Source organism: Rutilus rutilus (assembly GCF_951802725.1).
Source record: "Rutilus rutilus genome assembly, chromosome: 4".
Classification (NCBI taxonomy): Eukaryota; Metazoa; Chordata; class Actinopteri; order Cypriniformes; family Leuciscidae; genus Rutilus; species Rutilus rutilus.
The window spans coordinates 18,699,349-18,719,939 of NC_140212.1; the positions used below are offsets into that span (position 1 = coordinate 18,699,349).

Sequence of the window (20,591 nt, forward strand, 5' to 3'; positions counted from 1 at the left end):
GCTAAACGATTTTGCTTTCAAACTTTGTTTTCTTGTGTGCATGCCCTAAAGTAAATTCTGGTTAATATTTCATTATTAGCATTGTTTACGGTCATATATTTACACACTAGGCCTAACCCACTAAACTATAAATAAATAGTTTTAGTTTTAAATAGTTAGCTAGCTTATGTCAGTGCTTATGTTAGAAACTGCTGTCAATAGACAAAAAAATATATATATATATATATATATTTAGGCAATAACCAATACATTGGCTCATCAAAAGCCATGCGATCTTTATTACCTGCTCACTGCATCGTGAGACACAGAAGCGTCAAACCAAAGTCACCACAAAAAGCTTCATTTCTGAAGAACCCAAAACTGTGTCTGCTAGTTTTGCAGTGTCATGATATTTCGTCTGCTGGGATCCTGTAGTTTGCATGCTAACGTGAGGGAAATAGTTTGATCCACATGTTCTTTAATTGACGGCACGTGCTACAAATGTGTGTTTTTGGAAGATTCACAACAAAAACCTTTTAGCCTTTTACCTTTCTTCAGGGTCAGTTCGAATATCCGCTTAGTAATTAGCATATAGCTAAATTCGAGATCACCGACATTGCATACAGACTTAGAGTTAGAGATCACAGTTGATGCACAAAATGCTGCAAGAAATTAAAATACAAGGAAATATTGATATAGGCTACTACAGAAAAGCTAGAGTCAGTCCAGTATAAGAAACACATGGTGACTGCCATGTGGGTATGTGTAGTCAAAGCGGAAGCTAGCAAAAGTGAGATTATTATGATATGATTTTCGATAAGACCTGATGATTTAACATGCAAAAAGTGTTGCCTCAGACGTTGCACTCTCAGTCTCGTAGAGCCAGACGTCTGCATATACACTCTTGCACATGAACATATAGTCGACGTAAAGCTCTTTGTTAAATTCTCTCTCTCTCTCTCTCTCTCTCTCTCTCTCTCTCTCTCTCTCTCTATCTGCATTTTCATGTCTCTCATTATGGCCATTACAACAGTAATGAGCAGTAAAGGGCAGTAAAGGGCAACGGGACATTCCGACACGTTCATATTTGCAAAAACTGAACCCGAGTTTTTAAATATACTGCGCTAACAGAAGCCATGCCTTTTATGTATTAAATAATCGTTATTTATCAAACAGGGTAATGTTTCAGTTTTTTTATTTTGAGTGTATCTAAGTGTGTAAATGCGTACTATATGTGAATGTGTGGGTCCTTGGCTTCCCTGTGGTCTGGGGTTAGTTCCTCTTTTTAGGACTTCACAGAGAAAGTTTCTTAGCATGCTAATGTGCCATCAGCAACAGGCTGCATGCAAATGTACGAAACCACAACAGCTAAACAAAATATTTGCAGCTCTTCTATATTCACTGCTGTTAAGAAAAAGAAACATGCAAATGAATCGCACAATGTAGTCCCTAACTGCCCTGTGTAAAATTTAGCATGACGCTAATTGTAAACAAACCTTGTGTAGTACTAATGTTTGTTTTCTACATTTACTTGCCTGCAGGATTCGACGTCTTAACCATGATGAAATATTTCGGTCATTGTTGTGAGTGATGCATTATAAGAATTTGCTTTGGTTAATGATGAATGTTTCTTTGAACTTAGCGAGCTTAGCATTACATGGTAAAGCTATTAAAGATAGAGCACTATCAAACATATGTATTGTTCACATTACATATAGTTTTTTTAAGTTAACAGTTCTTCTACAAAGTGAACGCTTTATAATTAAACAAAAACCTTTAGGGCAGGTCCTTTCTCTACGACCCATAAAAACTAATGGGGTGAAGACCATGGCTAGCTACAATGGAACAGTAAGCAGTGACCCTGCAAACCCACAATGAGCCACTGATCAAAGGCAGCTGAGAAAAAAAAAGATTTCCTCTTCATGTAACGACTGCTTTTGAACATTTTTAATGTTCATGCGTTGTCTCTTATTGATTTCCAGGCCAGTTTTAAATATTTATTGAGCATGCAATGTGCAATCTATCCCCCACCAAACTGTTTTCATTTATTTCTTGTTATTGGTTTGAATGTTCCTTTTTTTTTAGTGACATTCAACCTGGTCAAGATCCAAACTGCATTGAGCACTTACCCTTGAGATGCCAACTTAGGCCTCATCTCACCACAAAACCACTTCTTGCAGCCTTATTAGTTTCTTTTCTCTTCAACTTACTGTGTATAGTAGCAGCCACAGGCTGAGGGTTTTTTTCTGCTGCGGTACCTTTCACACTACTCTACCCATAAGGCTTTGCTTCTGTTAACCATGTTTTACTTGGCTCTCTTACAAGATGTCTTAACTCTAAAACTAAAGATCAGTGACTTCTCTCTCTCTCTCTCTCTCTCTGCAAATATAAATTTCATTGCCATAATCGTCACTGAATTGCCTCATTCCTTTTGCAGCGTCATTGGTTGACTTGAGATCAAGCATTCCCTACGGAATACATTGTTTTTGAAGATAAACATGCAATTTGCTTTTAGGTGAATTTTTTTACACGTACTGTATGTGTATGATGTATTCTCCAAGATAAATCATGGATCGAATTTGTTATTGTCAAGTTGTTAATACAGACTTGAAGCTTGAATTCCTTCAAAATGTAAACCGATTTTATTTTCAACGTAAACTGGACGGAAAGATGAATTTCAGTCTGTTTTTTTTTGTCCTGACATGTTAAAAAAAGCATTTCTGATGTGACTAGCATGCTAACAGCAGTGTTGATGGAATGGCAAAGTCAAACTGGTAGCGTGAAGAGTTTTTAGGCTGTGTGGAGTAGAGTCCCTCACAACATCTCTGTTTATTTCTAGGCTTCCTGTTGGTGTGTGGCCAGCAGCATTCTGGGTAAATCTAGAGGTGTCCTTGTGGCTAGCAAAAAGCCATGTGTCAGATATCACACATACGCAGTGACATACCCACAAAAGCTCACTCTCGCATTCACACCAAAGTCGTATGCAAAAACACGCACAAAAGCGTTCACCGGTGCGTTCTCGTGTGATGTCAACAGAGATTAAACTAGTTTATTATTTTCAAAGAGGAAAAAAAAAATTACGCAACAAAAAGCAAGTCTTTTTTTACACTAGTGATTATTAAATTTGTACAACCATTCAGTCTGCATTACATAAAGAAATAATTCTACATCTTTGTTTCTTTCGTATTTTTGGTACTCTGAATTATACATACAAATAACAAATACAGGAACTTTTTTCACAATGCATATAACCTGGGCCCAAAGAAGTCTTTCATGTGTATATGTGTGTGTGCGTGTGTGTGAGTGTGTGTTTGTGTGTGTCTGTGTGTGTGTCTGTGTGAACACAAACCAATTGCCCAAGACCTATAACACATCCAGAAGAGTAGCTGGAAGTCTGTGAAACAGACCTGACTACAAGTTTTAATGCATTACACACCGTTTTCCTTTCTACTTTTCTTCTCCCTACTTCTCATCTCCTACATTTTTCATCATTCGGATAGAAATCGTGGGCCACGTCGCCACGCCGTTCCATCTTCCAGGTTTAACTCGTACCCTTCTTATCATTAGCTGCCCACGGGCATTTCCTGTCCTCGCCTTTTTCTCATTTTGCTCTTTAAAAAGTCTTCATTAAATGTATTTCAGACATTTTTTTTTTTTTTTTACAAATATATGCAGAGTTCATCTCCTGTTGTCATTCACAGCTCGATTCCTCATGTCTCACTGGGAGGGAAGGGGGGGGGGGGGGGGGGGGGGACAGAATAGGAGATGCTTAGAAGAAGAAAAGGAGCAGGTTTTGGGAATTAGAGAAGTTTAGTTTAAAGTCTCGTAATGGTTGTGCCTTGATGCCCACAGGAAAGATGGCATTTGTACACAAATGAAGGTTGACATCAGCGCGAGGGTTTCGTGATTGGAGGGGCGATGAAGAAAGTCATTGTCTTTTCTCTTTCACTCTCACTGTCTCTCCCTCATAATGCGGGGTAGGGTGGGGTTACCGTTTTAAGCGGAGCATACCGAAGTGGAGAAGGGGTCTTGTGGGGGGGGGGGGGCTCGTAGCTCAGACGGTGCACGTGAGAGAGCTGGTTCAAGGTCGGAGGGTTGCGGCGGGTGACAGGCTTCAAGGTTAACGGTGCTTTGAGACGTCCACCGTCAGGAGATTGGGCGGTCGGAGGTAGCAGGGTGCTCTAGCCCATCGCCGTCACCATACTGGAGGGGTGGTGGGGGGCGAAGGGCAAGCTGGAAGAGGGGTGCATGGGGGTGGGCGTGGTCAACATGTGGCCGGAGTGCGAGAAGGGAGGGAACGAGCTCATGTGACGCGACAGGGCGGCCGGGCTGAAGGAACTGTTCTTTTCCATTAAGCTTTTGGAGAAATCATCCATGCTATCATGGGACTTTTTGCTCTTCTTGGACTTGCTGGACATCTTCCTGTTCCGGGTCTGGATGCCCTCCTTCTTCATGGTGAGCGGTCGGTTGATCTGCGAGGAGAGAGACGGCAGACTTTTAGTAATGGCCACGGGACCGCCCCGCTTGCATAAGACATTATTTGGATTTTCATACCACATCCAGAGGAATACATTATTGCTAAGAAATCAGTCCTTCATATTTTAGAAGACCTAAATCCAGTTATGTTTCTTTTAGGTATTAACTTAATCTCAGATGTTTCTCCTAAAAATTCCTAATGAGAAATAAAATAGACACAAAGGAGGCAGTTGTTGATATATGGTCAAATTAATGTGGATAGCTCAGATAATTCGCTCTCGGAATAATGAGTTCATAATGAAATTTCGGACTTTTGATGTGTATCTTGGCAAATCGGAGCACAGTTTGAGACATAGTAAGAAACATCTGAGAAGTCGACCTTGTGTCTTTTCAAGCCCGTTTGACTTTCTTTCCTCTGTGAAGAATACTTTCAAAAAGAAGATAATGTGAAAATTTTCTTTTTTATGTACATACAATGAAAGTCAAAGGAGTCCATTGTTGTTTGGGACCCCATTGACGTCCAATGCATGGACAAATACAGTTGAAACATTTGTGGTCCACAGAAGAAATAAATTCATACAGGTTTGGAACGAGTAAATAATGATAGAGTATTCATTTTTTGGGTGACTTATCCCTTTAAGCAAAAGCCATATTCTCTCCATCTAATCTCTGTAATTGCTGTCTTGGAGAAACAATTGAGATATTAAACAGATCTCATTTACAATTTCTCCTTCTTACGGGCAAGTTGAAAGCTGACACCTCTTTAAGTCACGGTTTCTGGGATTAGGATTTGGTCAAACAATGAGGGTCACTTTACACACTCATAGTGAGACCCTTTAATTCTTTATTGAGTCCAAGCATGTTCTGATGGTATGTAATAGAGTTTCATTATAAGACAGATATATCGGTTTCTTTGTTCGAGTGAGCGTGTCTGTACATACAAGTGTGTATGTCGGGTCATAGGACTAGGCTGGATTTAGCCTCTGGTTCCCTGACGCCAGGCATGGCCGGTGCCAGTCTTGCCAAAGAGAGAAACCCCAGACTCTGGCCAGCCGGGTTCAAGCGCAGTAGCACTGCCACATCCGTCTGCCAAAGCCTGCTACTTTCACCCCACAATTGGACCGTTTCTTTCTCTCTCTCTCTCTCTCTCTCTGTCTTAAAACACTCTAGATGCTTTGCGCAAGAGCTATTAAGTGATACTAAGAAGTACTTGTTTATGGATGTTAATTGTTTTTGAGACTTTAAGACTTTCTACTGTTATTTCACCATTTTGATTTATGAAAGACTGATAGAACCCACAAAAACGTGAATGTGAAAATGTGAGTACATTTTGAGTAAATGGTTTAAATGTCAACTGTAAAAAAAAAAACGTTTTCACATTGCTTTAACTCATCAAAACAAGTTTATAAGTTACACAAGATTCAACTCATCTTTTTAACTCAGTTTAATGTCATTTAAGTTGAAATGACAAATTTTCAAGTTGATTGTACTTAAAAAAAATGTAAGGCAGCAACTTTTTTATTACAGTGTTGAATCTAATCATTCATTTCAGCAATTTCTACATTTGTAGAAATGCACTCATTCGCTAACTACGAACTGGATTATATAAAAAATACATCTGCAAAAAATTCTCCCACACTGTACTCTACATATCTGCACTGACGCCTGTTATCGGAAATCCCATATTGGCCAACCACTAGTGTAAATGTGAGTGCCAGTGTGTGTTTGTGTGTGTGCTCACACCCCAAAGCGAAACTGTTAATTTGAAACATCTCCATTGAGCATCACAGAAAACACATGCTTATAGCTGTCGGCTATTAGAAACATTCTTATATGTTGTTCAGTTAAACTTTTTTGGGCTTATAATGACCACTTAAAAAAAAATGAGAAAGAAACGGGCCAAGAAGTCTAACCCCAAACTGACAGACATACAAATACAATCACAAATCAGTTCTTATGACAAATCCCTGTCGGCTCAATGAGATATGGGAGTGGTAGTGATAATGCAAACATGCGAGTTAGTGAAGTACACTCTGGAGAGAGCTTAATTTAGCATGCAGAATCTGGAATTTGATTCAAAGCAGGCCGACCTTAACAGAAAATGGGACGTACCAAAACAAACTAATTTTCCAATTATCCAAACTCTTGGTTGTTTCGAACGATAATACGTGTTATTCGTTTCTCTGATAACCTAGGTCAAGTTTAGGGGATTTTTTTTTCTTACAAAACCGTCAAAACCAACATGGCAAAATGATTTAAAAGGGTGCGCTTGCGTGACTAGTAGGGGAGTGTAACAGGACCGTGGGGCCTCAAAGTGTGATGATACAGGATACCAGAGCTGATTAGGTAGAATGAAAATGTTCCCCGGCATATGTTTAACATAGAAATACCACCAACTGAAGTGTAATTCAATAGTACAACAGTACCAGCAGTTTAGCTCCAACATAATAGAAATAAAATAAATAATAATATGAGGAAGAACAAAACAAATCTCAGTGGATAATTGACTCGAACGTCTTGCGACCATTGGGGAATGTTTAAAAAAAAAACGTTTTAGAATGGGTTAAGTTGACCCTGGGGATCGAAAATCACCACTTTAAAAACCATTTCTGCCTTAAATTTTTAAGTACAATCAACTTGGGAAGTTTAAGTAATTTCAACTTAAATTACATTAAACTGACTTAAAAAGATGAGTTGAATCTTGTATAACTTGAACATTTCTTCAACTTATTTTGATGAGTTAAAGCAATGTAAAAACATACGTTGTCATAACTTATAGATCATTATAATCAATCAGACAGGCCTTGGGGAAAAAAACGCAACAAAAAAATCGGAACTTTTTCGTCGGGAAGATAAAAATGACACGGGTGTGATCGATTATTATAATGGTCCATTAATGTAGTCATTTTTGAGTAGTTAGTTTCACTTCTCACAATGTTGTGAATGTTGTAAAAGAAAGAAAGAAAGAAAGAAAGAAAGAAAGAAAGAAAGAAAGAAAGAAAGAAAGAAAGAAAGAAAGAAAGAAAGACAGAAAGACAGAAAGAAAGAAATGGCATGACATGAAAGGTGCCATCATGCAAAAAGAAGATAGAAAATATCTTACTAGATAAGTGTAAGACAGCTATGGAGCTTACATTGTGTAATTTGTAATAGAGGCCGCAGGCATTGCAGACGGGATCGCCGTTTGCGTTTCTCCGCCACAGTGTCGTCGTGGTCGTTTGACAGTTTGCGCATGAGGTCCCTGCTCGTCTGGCAGCCGACTGATGGACACACAGAAAGAGAAAGAATCACAGTTATTACACTCATAATATAATAACCAAAGATGATGATTACATTCCTACAGTGCTAATGGCCCCCAACCCTTCTGTTTCCTGAGCTTGCAAATGTTTTTTAAGCGATGCAGAACTATGTGAGAGGAAAAGAGTTCTCCATAACACTGGTGCCTTAAACTCTCGGGTAAAAATAGTGCCTTGCACACATGCCCTCTCAAACCTAAATATTTACAAAGGACATGAAAGCGCTGGTTTAAATAGTGCCCATTAAAAGCTGATGACATTTTCCCGTTAAATGATGGAGAAACAGCGGCTCTGCATGAAATGGATCCACGTTTAAACATCAACCTTCAAGTTAGATATTAGCCATCTTTATTCACATCAATATGCTGCACTAAAATAGCTTGCTCTAAATTAACATGCATTGATTAAAAGCAGTTAGAATTATTAATTATGAGCAGTTACTGACATAATCAATTATCATAAGTAAAACAAAACAAAAAAACAATGGGGGGGGGGGGGGGAATTCAAAAAGAAATGCAATGAATTTGTAGGGATCAGCAATATGTTTTAAAAATGGACTGCAAAAAGAAAATGCATGCTGCGTTTAAGGTTAATATATACAGAAATGCTGAAGTAATGACAAATTATTAATTAATGCGTAGTTGAATTCAATTTAAAGGCGCAAGATTGATTGACATGGTCGAAGGACGTTGGTGTCCTATTATGATTGGCTGGATTTTATTGTTTGTTTATTTTTCTCGTTTGTGCATTAAAAATGACAGCTAAATTGTATTGCCGAATGAATTAAATTCAAATAAATTTGTACTTTAAAGGCAATTCTTTATTCCTGTTTTATTCTTCTTCATACTATTATTTTCTAGAGTAGCCTAGGTTGTTTGGCTCAGTGAAGATCAATCTGAAGTCGTGACTCCTGTCTGCGCGTTCTCGCCCGTATGTTTAGACTGCGGGAGCGAGCGCTGTTGTTCGAGGAGTTTTATCAGCTGCGCTCAGATATCCGCCAGTCTTTTCCTGGGAAGTCGGCTTTTCACATTAGAGAGGGAGAGAGAAGGCCAATGCCAAAATAGCAGCGCTCGGACTATTTCTCTGCGCCTCAAGAGCTTCGACTCTATCCAAAGCCCGAATATATGCCAGGCCATTGAAAACACAGCGTTCCTCTCTCTCGTTTATTAAATCCCTGTGAAACAGTGTCCCTGATGAACGGCGCATTGTCAGAATTGAACCTAATTTCTGCAGACATATTTGACCTGTTCGAGCTGATCGCCTCCCACGCGTATACTCATTTGAGATAAGCGCTCGTTTCACAACACTTTGAAGTCTCTCCGTGACGAATTTCGTTATGCTGACGTGTAGACACGGTGTCAGCAATATTTGCGATAAAATAAAATTATCCGGGATTTTTTTTTTTTTTTTTTTTGTGTGTGTGTGTCGAGCGGGGGAAAATAAATAAAAATGAATAAATAATAAATAAATAAAAATTGAAACAGAAAAAAACTTAAAAATTATTGCTAATAATAATAATAACTGCTATTGCTTAATCTAAAAAAAACGAGACCTGCGCTTGGCGAGTCAATTTCTTGCAGCTAACACTTCTTCCTGGGTAGAGAAAGAGAAAGACAGAAGTGTCATTAATACAGTGCTATAGAGAAACATACCAGCCTCCGCTTGGGCTTGATGAGGGGTCGGTTCTGTCCGTTCATCTTGTGGTATAGTCCGCAGGCGTTACACAAATAGTGACCGGTGCCATCCCTCCGCCACAGAGGAGTCGAGGTGGCCCCGCAGTTAACACATTCTCTACCCTCTGCCAACAGAGACACACACACGCATGCACAACTGATTTTTTAGAACCACTGAAACACACTTCCATGCACAATCACAACTACACAATCTTAGGCCATTGGTGAGCACACTAAAAAAAAACACACCAGTGGCCAGTCGCTTTGATTTGTTCAAACAAAACACAATATTAAATATCAACATTTTACACACAAAATAATGACTAATAATTGTATTAATATTATACAAGTATGCACACATAGCAATTACTAATAATTCAATACTTATAAATATAGATATAAAAAGGCATTATCAACAAACAAAAAAATACACATTCTAAAAATTCGCATGGATAAAAAAATGAATATGGAATGCATTAATAACAAATGATTGTTTTTGTTGTTGTTGTTACTATTATTAATGCATTACCAAATAAAAACATTGTCTAATATGACATCATAATATGAGCTTAACTTCTCAATTGTCAATTATGACATCATCTGATAAGATCTACAAATAACTTTTCTACAAATAACTTAGCGGTTCTAAGTAGGCAATGCTGTGAAAATGAGTTCTTCAGGGGGTTTTATCAAACGTATCATGCTCTAAACAACGATGCGTTGGAAATACTGCATCATTCATTAGAAGAGGGAATCGCAAATATAATATAGCTGAATAAAGACTCAATTTCCACAGAAACAACCTCCCGGTTCATTATTAAACCACGTGACTACACTGTAAAAATAATAATAATAATACAAAATAAATTAAAAAAAAAACATTAAACTTGGATTAATTATTCTCATATGTTAAAGTTGATTTTAGGCTTTATGGCTGAAATCATGTTAAATGGATTGGGTAACAGTAAGTGAAAGCGTCGGTCTAATTAACTCATTGTGTAACCTGCTCTCTTTACGTAATTAAAACACAGTAGCGTTTGATTGGCATTCTTTCCGTTTGACTGACAGGTGAAGGGCGCGCGCCTCACATGTTCAGTGACCCACGCCTCCGGTCGCTCCGCTGAAACGAAAAACAACCTCGTCGTGCAGCCCCCAACCCCTCCACCCCCCTTTACCCAGCAGCATTACTGCTCTCATTTGTGGCGCGAGACTCTTTTGCTCTACAAACTGCCCCAAACCCACAAAAGCTCGCGAGCACATTACCACAGATAGAGACGCACGCAATAACGGAGCGTTCTGATGCATCTGTGTAGTAGGCTTTACCCTATGTGTTTAGTTTCAAAAACAAAACCTAAAAAGAACAATACTAGAACTTTAGTGGAATTATATGCTGTGAAAATATTCATTCCAAATGTAGGCCTGCCTATACAATAAAACAGCAGCCAATTTAAAAAGGCTATCAATAATCTGTAGGCTATCTAATATGTAAAACTCACGAGTTAAATCAATTATAAATGGGGTGAATAGATATTTTATATCTTTATCATAAAATCTATCGCTATGAATAGACTATTATTTTAAAAAAAAAGAAAAAAAAAGGTCCGTTCGCTAATCGCATTCAAAAAGCTGGTTGACCTTTTGAAATGATTTTCTCTGTGTGTTTGGATAACACTCTGTCTGTGCATGTCGGCCGCGCATTGCGCCAGCTCATTCGTTATTCCGAGCGATCCGCGGCGCATCCGGACTCTATCAAAGTTTCTGCGCAAAGTAAACAATGCAACTGTCGCGTGCAGCAGTCTGAAAATAATTGGATTAGCTTAAACATATAAACGCGAGAGAGATGGGGCCGTGCACTGCGAGGCACAAGAGGAGCAAGAGATGAGAGAGAAAACACACACACACACACACATTTACATCCGGAAAACCCTCGCGCTCCGCTTTAAACGTGTAGGCTCATCTGCATATGCTGAGCGACGTTTAATAAATCAGGGAGGCTAATTCCGCTTTGTAGCTAAACGACATTAGATATAATATTCTCCAAAGCGGAATATAATAATGAAATTATGCAAGGCAGCAGACGTGTTAACAAATCTATAATTTCTATAAAAGAGAACGTCTATTGCGCCTTGGTTATTTTAAAATGATATCACAACAAAAAGATGAGATTATTGCATCATAAATTAATCAAGCGAACAGGATTATAAACTAGCTCAAATTAATAATATGAATTCCCCCCCAAAATTTGATTTATTTGAAAATATAAATATGTTGCCTTATTTTATAGCCTTATCTCGGTGTGACATCATAAATCACGTCAGATTTAAGGAGTGGAGCCATTCTTTGAACAAGGGATGTGAACTGTGCCCAAATTCGATAGCCAAGCCTTGGCACAGACCAAAAAAAAGAAGAAAAAAAAAAAAGAAAAAAGAGCTGAACCAAATCAATAGTCTGGGAATTGGATAACCTGGGAGGCTGTTTTTGTGGAAAACGAAAAGAATGGCAAGTGCACAATAATAGAGCTCAACTGCTGAATGATCTGACTATGATTATGTTAGTAAAAATCAAAGGGTAGTAAAGCGCACGCCTACCTGAACAGGACCTTGTTTTTGGTCTCGTTTTGGAACCATAACTAGAAGAGGACCCACCTATCAGGCTACTTGGTGGGAAGAGCCCCGGCCCGTAATCGGACACATAGGAAGGGTAAGTGGCGATGGGATGGTGCGCGGAGGACGCGCCCGCTCCGATAGAGGCCATGCTCCGACTATGAGCCGAATCCAGCTTCATGCTTTCGGCCAGAGACACCTGGTACTTAATGCACTCTTTGTCCTCCTGCCGTATGGATGAGCCCGAGCCTGACGTGGAAATTGAGGGGTCAGGGGACACATCTTTGGGTGGAGTGGGGGGAAAGGTGAAGAGGTGTGGGCTCGGGTGGCCAGCGGACAGCGAGGAGGAAGAGGCTGGGGGGTAGACGGACAGAGGCCCAGGGGAACTGTGGTGTATGGAAGTTTTGGGGAAAGGCCCGAGGTTCCAGGGGGAGGTACTGTGGTGAGAGCCGATAGGTTTACTTCCATCGAGCCAAGGAAGAGAGCCGTGCAGCAACGATGGGCGACACACCTGACTACCTGCGGAAACAAAAGACAAGCCTGCTTTTAGGACAGGACGAGGTGGGAAAGTGGGATTCGGCACATTAAGAAGCCACGAAATAACATCAGAACCATTATATATATATATATATAAACAGGGTCAAGATAAATAGCCTATTTTTACAACACAGCACTGCAAAACCAAGCAGGCTACATTTTGAATGATTTATCTTTTTACGCGCATCTGTCATTTAAAGGCGCCGAAACCCTTTTAGCAACGGCCTCTTAATGCATGAAATAACCAGTGCAACTTGTCTTAATGAGTAACACTGTGAAACTGCACGTAAAGGCCTACATTACTATGAGAGGCTTTTGATGGGGCAAAGGGTCCCAATTAACAGCCCTCACGAGTTTCGATATCTCACCCACCCAGTATCTACTGAGGATGTGTCTACTTGAGAGTTTTGATGTGTTTCGAGATGGGGCGATTCAAACGAGAAACAAGATCACGCTTTTTGCCCAATTCCGCTCAGGAAGTCATGTCAATAAAATAAAGCCATTTTTTCTTCCGCTCTAAAAAATTCAAGTGCATACAACAGGGAAAAAATAATTTAGAGACTTCTGAAAATCATTCAATTAAATCCCCAGCTAGTGCTAATATAAATATTTTCACCATAATATGTGTCATAACATATTTTTACCAATCAAATATATTTCAGCTTATAACGTGTTTTCGAATAAAAACGCTTTTAGGCTTTCTAAAATGAAAGGAAAGCATTGCATTATCTAATATTACACAATTGTTGTATGACCTAAAAAGTTAAATAACCATAGAATACTAGAAAGATGTGAAACCAGTGACACACCACTTCAGGTAAGCCACACGTAAACTACTCTGACACTGTTCAATTTTTTTTTAGTACAGTCCTAAGAATAGTTTCTTTCCTGTTACATATTATTAATTCAGTTAGAACATAGATGAATAATGTAAAATAGCCGAACTGGTTATAGAATTAGGACTGGTTTCGTCTACTTACTGTGAGGTGGCGGTGGGTACCTCTGCACGGCCCGAACCGAGTTCCCGTAGTACGGGTGGTTGCTCTGTCCGTCGATATTAAACAATACATCCACATCTTCCGCAAGTTGATACTGCGACGGGTCCATGTAGGAGTGTCCCAGTCCCGGGTGGTGTGACTCGGGATGCTGGCCGTTAATGACCGGGTGATGATGGGTCATCCATCGGGGTTGCTCCGGACTTACTTCCATCGTTTTCTCTCTTTTTTTCTCAGCAAACGTTCATACAATCACCGATACACACAACACGAGAGTTCAAAAAAAAGTCCAAACTCCTCCTTTGCTTAATCCACTGGTTCGAATATTTTGAACTTCCGATCACCTGAAATTGAACAAGACAATTTGTTTTTTACAAAGTCCGTCCGTTCGCTTGTGTTCTTTCTGTCATTGGCAAATTGTCAGAAGCTCGTATAAAACCGGATCCGTCCGTTCAATAAACGCGCGTTAACTTCTGAAAGTCAAACGGATTTATATGCTACTATTGTTGGTCATAAGTCCGCGTACGCATCCAAACGCGCGCGTCAAGTTCCGCCAAGTATTTCAGTTGCGCTGCGTAGACTCAACAAGTGAGCTTGACGCTTTCAGGCCGAGCCGGGTCGATCTGGATAAGTTTTCTGCCTTATGACTGAACACAAGTTTGATCAAATCTGTGTTTATGCGCAGTAGTAACCCTCTTCCCTCTTACTCTATTTCCATCCCTCCCTCTATCTCTCTCTCTCTCTCTCTCTCTCTAGTGCTCACTCCCTCTGTCTCTGAATGCACTGCTCTCTCTGTGTTTTTTTACAGTGAAGGCATTCTTTCAGGATGGCGCCAGTCAGCTCAATGCTCGCAGACAGCTGTGGCGCGACGCAACTTAAGGAGGGTCTGTGGTGTCATCAGCAGGGGCGGGGCCCAACAGCCTGGACTAATTGAATAAAGTGGGCCAGGGAAAGATGACCAGGAGCTGCGCCCAATTCTGCTTCCCATTCATATACAGAATGGAGGTTTTTTTTTTTTGAACGTGTAGGCCTATATTTATAAAAACACAAGCAGGCTATGAAATCAATATTTAGGCTTGGTTTTAAAAAACATTAATAAAAATTGGTTCATAAATAAAGTAGCAATTCTCTCTCAAAAAAAGTACAAAAGCTGTCACAGGGGCGTTTTTTCAAAAGGCACACCTTTGTATCCAAAGAGTCCATGTTAGTAGGCTACCTAAAAGATAGCCTACATATTGGTACCAAAATTGTACTGTACATATTATAAAAATAAAAATAAAAATATATATATATATTTTTTTTGTAGGATAAAAGTAAAAAATTTAAATCAGGACCATGCCAGGGTCTGAAATAGAAACAATGTGTCTACAAACAAATAAATGTGTCTTCTCAATCTCTCCCAAAATGATTTCTTAAACAGATTTTTTTGGGAAGTATTTATTAGCTGCATAGTAAAATACATATATAAATAAACATATAAATACGGAACTATCAGCATAGTCCTAAAGGGAACCATCGTTGTTCTGTGGTCTGCTCAGGTCTACACGACTGTGTGTGTGTGTGTTATCAGTGGCAGCTTGTGTGGAGTGTATTCTCTTTTAAATTGTGACAGTGCGTCCTCTCGCGGTGACAAGCACGTTTTTCTAATGGTTCCCTATGCATGTTCAAAACAGGCTCTTAAACCCTGACTGCGACATAGTCCTTTCTCTCTTCCCGCACTTTAAAACACGGGCTTTCCCCGGCTGCTGAAGTCTGTGTTCTTTAGGCTATTCCGTGAACGACATCAACATCATTATTAATTCAAGGTGCCATGACATGTTGCGATGCAAATACATTAAAACTTTAACCTTAATGTGTAATGGGAACGTATTTATCACCACATTAGGGAGCAGTGTCAGGTAGATTATTCGCTATTATTGTACTGTAATAAGGGGGCTTGGCCCTTAGGGTGGTATTTTGTCTGTAATGCTCCGGTTTGGCCGTCCCGTCCCCACAGATTGACTAAATATAATTGGGCTGCTCGTTTGATGGTTTGAAATGCGCAGATGATGGCCAGCCCTGTCGACGCTGCTGGACGTGACGTCAGTAAACAGGCAGGAAATATAGACTCTACGCATTGGAGTTAAAATATGATGTGTTTATCTCGCGATAGCAATTCATAGGTGTCCAGAAATCGATAAATTCCCCTGCTACTCAACGAATGTGATTTCAACTGAAACATATATTTATATAGGCTAATAAACAGGCTATAACAATAGCCTAACAATCGTTTCAATTCCTTCGCGCGACGAAGCTTCCCTCATCTAAAAAAAATATATTAAAAACCTACATATTTGAAGAGAAATGGTTGAAAATGCTGATTCAGGAAATGTGTATTTTCTCTCCCTCCCGTACGAAGAGGAAAGCCTCTTCTTTCGCTAGTAAAGACCGAAGTTGGATGGAAAGTGTTGCACTGGCTCACTGTCATTGTCGAGCTGTCAGCGGACGCGAGCAATGATCCGCGCGAGCTATTATCCCGCGCGCGAGCGTACATTAGAGGTACTCGAAGACAACGCGCGACGGTAAAAAGTGAAATCCTGATTATGTGTTTTGTTTCTTGACTGAACGTCTTAAGCTTAGTGCGCGGGACAAGGATGGAAGCCGTTCCGAACACTACAGACACAGTTTGGGAAGTATTTGAGGCGCCCTCACAAGAAAATGTTGTAATTTATCACACTTCGGGCTGTCAAAACAAAATATGGACTACAATGCCATTATAGGCCTACAGCTGTAATGTGTTACACAAGGAAAAAAGAAAGCAGAAAATATAGGCTAAATAAAATAATTCGACACATAGGCTATATTATATAGGCATAGTATATAGGCTATATAATCATATAGGCCTAGATAATTAGAAAGATGTGAAACACACACACACACACATCTATATATATATATATATATATACAATATATAGGTATATATATATATATATATAGGTAGCCTATGTCTATATATACTGAGGAGTGGGAGGATTTTAAATCAGACCTATTCTTTTTTAGCTCGGGCCACCAGGCTGATTCATTGACGGCACTGTAAATCGGTGGTAGACAGCGATACTGGGTCAGGTTGAAGATTGGGTAGATAATTTGTGAATGATTATGTCAGGCAAGGCAGATTAAAATCAGGAGGCATCACACTTTTCACTGTGGGTGAGAACTTAAGACCCGGCCGTTTTATTTTAGTCTATCCTATAACAAGGGTTAGAAGATGTGCGCTGATAAGACGCTTTGTTTTTATCGAGCACCATTTATAAACACATAAAACCTTTTTGTAATAATTTTGGCGAAGTGTGTTTTCGAACGGGTGTGTAGATAGTAAAATCCGAAAGCTAGTCATGACAGAGGCCATCAAAAACAACATGGTGCACAATAATAATAATAGCCTAATAATAATAATAATAATAATAATAAAAACAAACATGCAACTGCAACTACTTTTATTATTAGTGTTAGTAGTAGCAGCACAGTTGTTGTTATCGTTTAAAAAAAAAATATATATATACAATTAAATTACATAATAAACATAATCAAAACAGCAGCGTTCTCATCCGCTTTCATTTTTGGTTGATCGTGGAGGCGAGTTCGATTGTTATCTTCAGCTTGACTGATTTTCTCATTTCTCATATATGTAGACTACACACACACACACACACACACACACACACTTAATATATATGTATGTATATATATATATAATACAGGTTGTATGGGGATGAATGAGATTTTAATGCAAGCCTCCATGACGTCTGTGACCAGTTGAAGATGTGAGGAGATTTGATGAAAGGGTCGCCCTAGACTGCCCAGGTAAAGCTGTCCAAACAGATCGGGGTGAACCAGAGGACACACACTTCACCCCAGCTACCGAATGATAAAGACAGGGGAGGGGGGTTCAATAGCGAAACATGAGCGCTACACTTGCAATATTCACGCACTTAAGGGCTTGTTCGTCACATTTATTTTTAAGCAACAAAACGTTTCTCCTCTCAGTTACCATCTGTGGAAAATCACAAAGGAGCTTAACTGTAAAACGCAATTTGAAAAAAATAAATAAAAAAAATAATTGCGGTGGTATTTATAGTAATACCAGTAGGCTAATGTTATAAAAAAAATTTATAAAAAAATAATAATATTACAATTAAACATAAGCTAAATAATCATCATAATAATAACGGATAAAGGGCAACTGAACATTATAAGGCAGACTTGGGCGGATTGTAATTCATGTACTTCGTCTTTTCAAGAACGAACTTTCTGAATTCGTATGCTGTGTGATGGTGGCCTATGTAGGTTATACAGCAAATTCTTAGAACCCACTCGAGGACGTGAAATTCTGATAGTTGCTTCATAATGAGAGTTTGACTTATTTCTAAGAACAACTGACAAAAATGTGAGAGGGGAAAAACGCTAGAGCCTCGAGTGCAGGTTTTGTTTTTGATAAATCATCGCTAGAAAGAGAGAAACATCTAAAGACTAAACGGTTTTCATTCGGTGCTGATGATGACACATCTGCAACAGGCCAAACAATTCATTTCCAAAAATATTCGTTATTTAGTCTCCATTGGTTATTCGTTCTTATTAATCCATCTCCGATATATCAGCCTTCGAAATATAAATCCGTCTGCTCGTATAACATCACCCTGTGGTCGGCTGCTTTAGGCCTAATGCATTTATTTGATCTCCACTGGTGCCTCTTTTTGGGATGTCGCATGTAACAACTTCATAAACAAAGAGGCGCATCGCAGGAATATTGTCGTTCAAACAAAAAGTGCATCTCTTCCTTTCGGTCGAGTGCTGATTTGAGGACATGGTTTCAGATCATTTCACTGTGCAGCTGAATGGAGTGGCCGGTCTCGTGCTATCAGGGAGAAACAGCTGTTTTACGCGCATTCAGCTCCAAATCAATGGAAGCCGCTGCTCTCTACATGCAAATACAAACCAAACGAGCTTGCGCCCATGAAAGACGGCCTATGATGTGCCTTAATGTCGCGTCCTATTCTTTCTGTTTTCAATGCTCTTCAAACCAGCAACACATATGCATCCTCTCTCTTTCTGACTCTCTCTCTCTCCCTCTCTCTCTCTCTCTCTCTCTCTCTACACACACACACACACACACACACACACTGGAAGCGCAGTTTCAGCAAATCCACTTCTCTTTATGACCCATTGCGGGGCTAATCAGATCAATTTCACGGGTTAAGGGAAGCATACTTGCTCACACTCAGGTGGTAATAGATCATTAAAATCCTTCATCTAGAGGACGGTAGGCGGGAAAATGACTCTTAAAATACAAGGGCGTCCATAAAATCCCACCCCAATTGTCGGAAAGTGGACGTGGGTGCTAGTGAAACGCATAGCCTATATATGTGTCGGGTGAAATGAATAAGCTCATGAGAGTTGTCATCTACACGTCTGAAATTGTTAAATGACTGTACCACCCTCATACAGAACAAAAACATGCATGAGTGTCGATGAATATATATATATATATATATATATTAAACAGAGACAGCCGCAAACCAAATATGTATCTGCACCAAAAACATGAAATGGAGGGACAAAGCATCAGAAGAACTGGCATGCATAACGCTATGGTAGCAAATCAATGTATTCGACAGTTTTTGGGAGCTAGGCTAATTGTAAAACAGCCAGAATTAGTTAAAATAATCGACGTAAAAATATAAATCCGAATATTTACTGACCTGCGGAATTGTGGTGGACGCGTGGTCAGGCGTTTTTTTTTTTTCTTTCTGATGGGCTTCAGATGTGAAGTGACACACAGATGGAAGTGCCGATGGCATTTACAGCAGGAGAGAAAAAAAACTAGGCTCCTTTTTTCTTCTAGCCTACACACACACTCACTCCGTCTCTCTCTCTCTCTCTCTTTCTCACTCACGCGCGCGCGCACACACACACACACACACTTACCGTACTTACTGTACACCAAGCGCGAGCTCTTCCGGGTCGGTGCAGGCTGCGGAGTAAAAACACACACTTAATCTGAATGGGAGCGATCACACGCGTCCGTAACGAACCTTTTAACACAGAGAGAGAGAGGGGGACGTGGACGCACGGGCCGCGGAGAGGGAACAGGTACCGCCCGCGTGCGTTCGGTGGCACGACGCTTTTCTCCTTGAGCCGTAATAACGCAGTCCGTTAGATGCCAGACTGATGCTTTATAATGCATGAGATGACTGATAGCGGTTTGACCGTTTGAATTTCTGTTTTTATTCACCAAACTCTTGCGTAAGCTAAACTATATTTTGTAAATAATTTTTAACAATACAATATGATATATGAGGTATTTTCCCAGTGTTTTAGCCCATTTAAAATTGTAAGTACGCGGAAAGAAATAGCTAAAACACGCGGGCTTAAACACAGATATTTAACTAGAAATATTAAGTCTTTCTAACTTAAATATGTGATTTGTAGGCTATAGCTTCTTAAAGGCAATTAAAAGCAGATGCTGCTATGTAGACCATAGATTCATGATGTGTCTGCATGTGTCGATAACAGCCAATTCCTAAACAAAATATTTTATTGTGGCCATGCTATATGTTGGTAGGTAAATCGAGATGTGATTATATCACATCATCAGTAAGTTTTTATTATTTTACTATCGCTCTTTTATATTTGACGTTGTCTTTATTGAAATATTAAAATGTAGATATGGATGAATGCTCTGTTGCAGGTTTGCATTGGGAACTCGTAGAAGGTCTTTGATTCCTTTGAGAACGTCAGAAATCAGAACACATGCAATGTAATCGCGGTTCAGCTACACTTCCTATTCGAAATACAACCATAGTGTTTTTCTTTCTTGTGATGTGCAGATTGCAGATGACAAGCAGCTGTTTCGGCTAACACGCCCGTTTATTGACGGAATGGCTTTCTGTTCTCTTTATGGGGGGGTCTGGGGGGCGGGGGGGGGGGGGGGGGGGTGGATGATGTGCAACAAAGAGAGCGAGAGCATTAGAGAAAAGGAGATATGACGGTG

At 39.6% G+C, this 20,591-nt stretch overlaps 1 protein-coding gene across 5 annotated transcripts; it reads right to left on the reverse strand.

Annotated features, from left to right (window-relative positions):
* Nucleotides 1–2,985: 2,985 nt before the first annotated feature.
* gata3 (GATA binding protein 3) lies at nucleotides 2,986–19,453 on the reverse strand. 5 transcript variants are annotated; one of them, XM_084406215.1, is made up of 6 exons: nucleotides 19,300–19,453; nucleotides 13,545–13,903; nucleotides 12,013–12,546; nucleotides 9,404–9,549; nucleotides 7,590–7,715; nucleotides 2,986–4,451 (listed from the first exon to the last, which is right to left on the reverse strand). In XM_084406215.1, exons 2-6 carry the CDS (start codon nucleotides 13,771–13,773, stop codon nucleotides 4,161–4,163), a joined length of 1,326 nt encoding a protein of 441 aa, XP_084262341.1. In that variant the 5' UTR covers nucleotides 13,774–13,903; nucleotides 19,300–19,453; the 3' UTR covers nucleotides 2,986–4,160. The 5 variants fall into 5 exon arrangements, with proteins under 5 accessions (XP_084262341.1, XP_084262340.1, XP_084262344.1 ...); XM_084406214.1 differs by lacking the exon at nucleotides 19,300–19,453 and having other exon boundaries at nucleotides 13,545–14,411; XM_084406218.1 differs by lacking the exons at nucleotides 9,404–9,549; nucleotides 19,300–19,453 and adding an exon at nucleotides 9,304–9,344 and having other exon boundaries at nucleotides 2,993–4,451; nucleotides 12,070–12,546; nucleotides 13,545–14,411.
* Between the last annotated feature and the right edge of the window lie 1,138 nt (nucleotides 19,454–20,591).

Coding starts and splice junctions, on each gene's coding strand:
- gata3 (XM_084406215.1), bottom strand. CDS start 13,773: ATGGAAGTAAGTCCGGAGCAACCCCGATGGATGACCCATCATCACCCG. Junction 9,550..12,012: donor AAAAACAAGGTCCTGTTCAG/GTAGGCGTGCGC, acceptor CTCTGTTGGCAG/AGGGTAGAGAATGTGTTAAC. Junction 4,452..7,589: donor TCTATTACAAATTACACAAT/GTAAGCTCCATA, acceptor CTCTCCTCGCAG/ATCAACCGACCGCTCACCAT.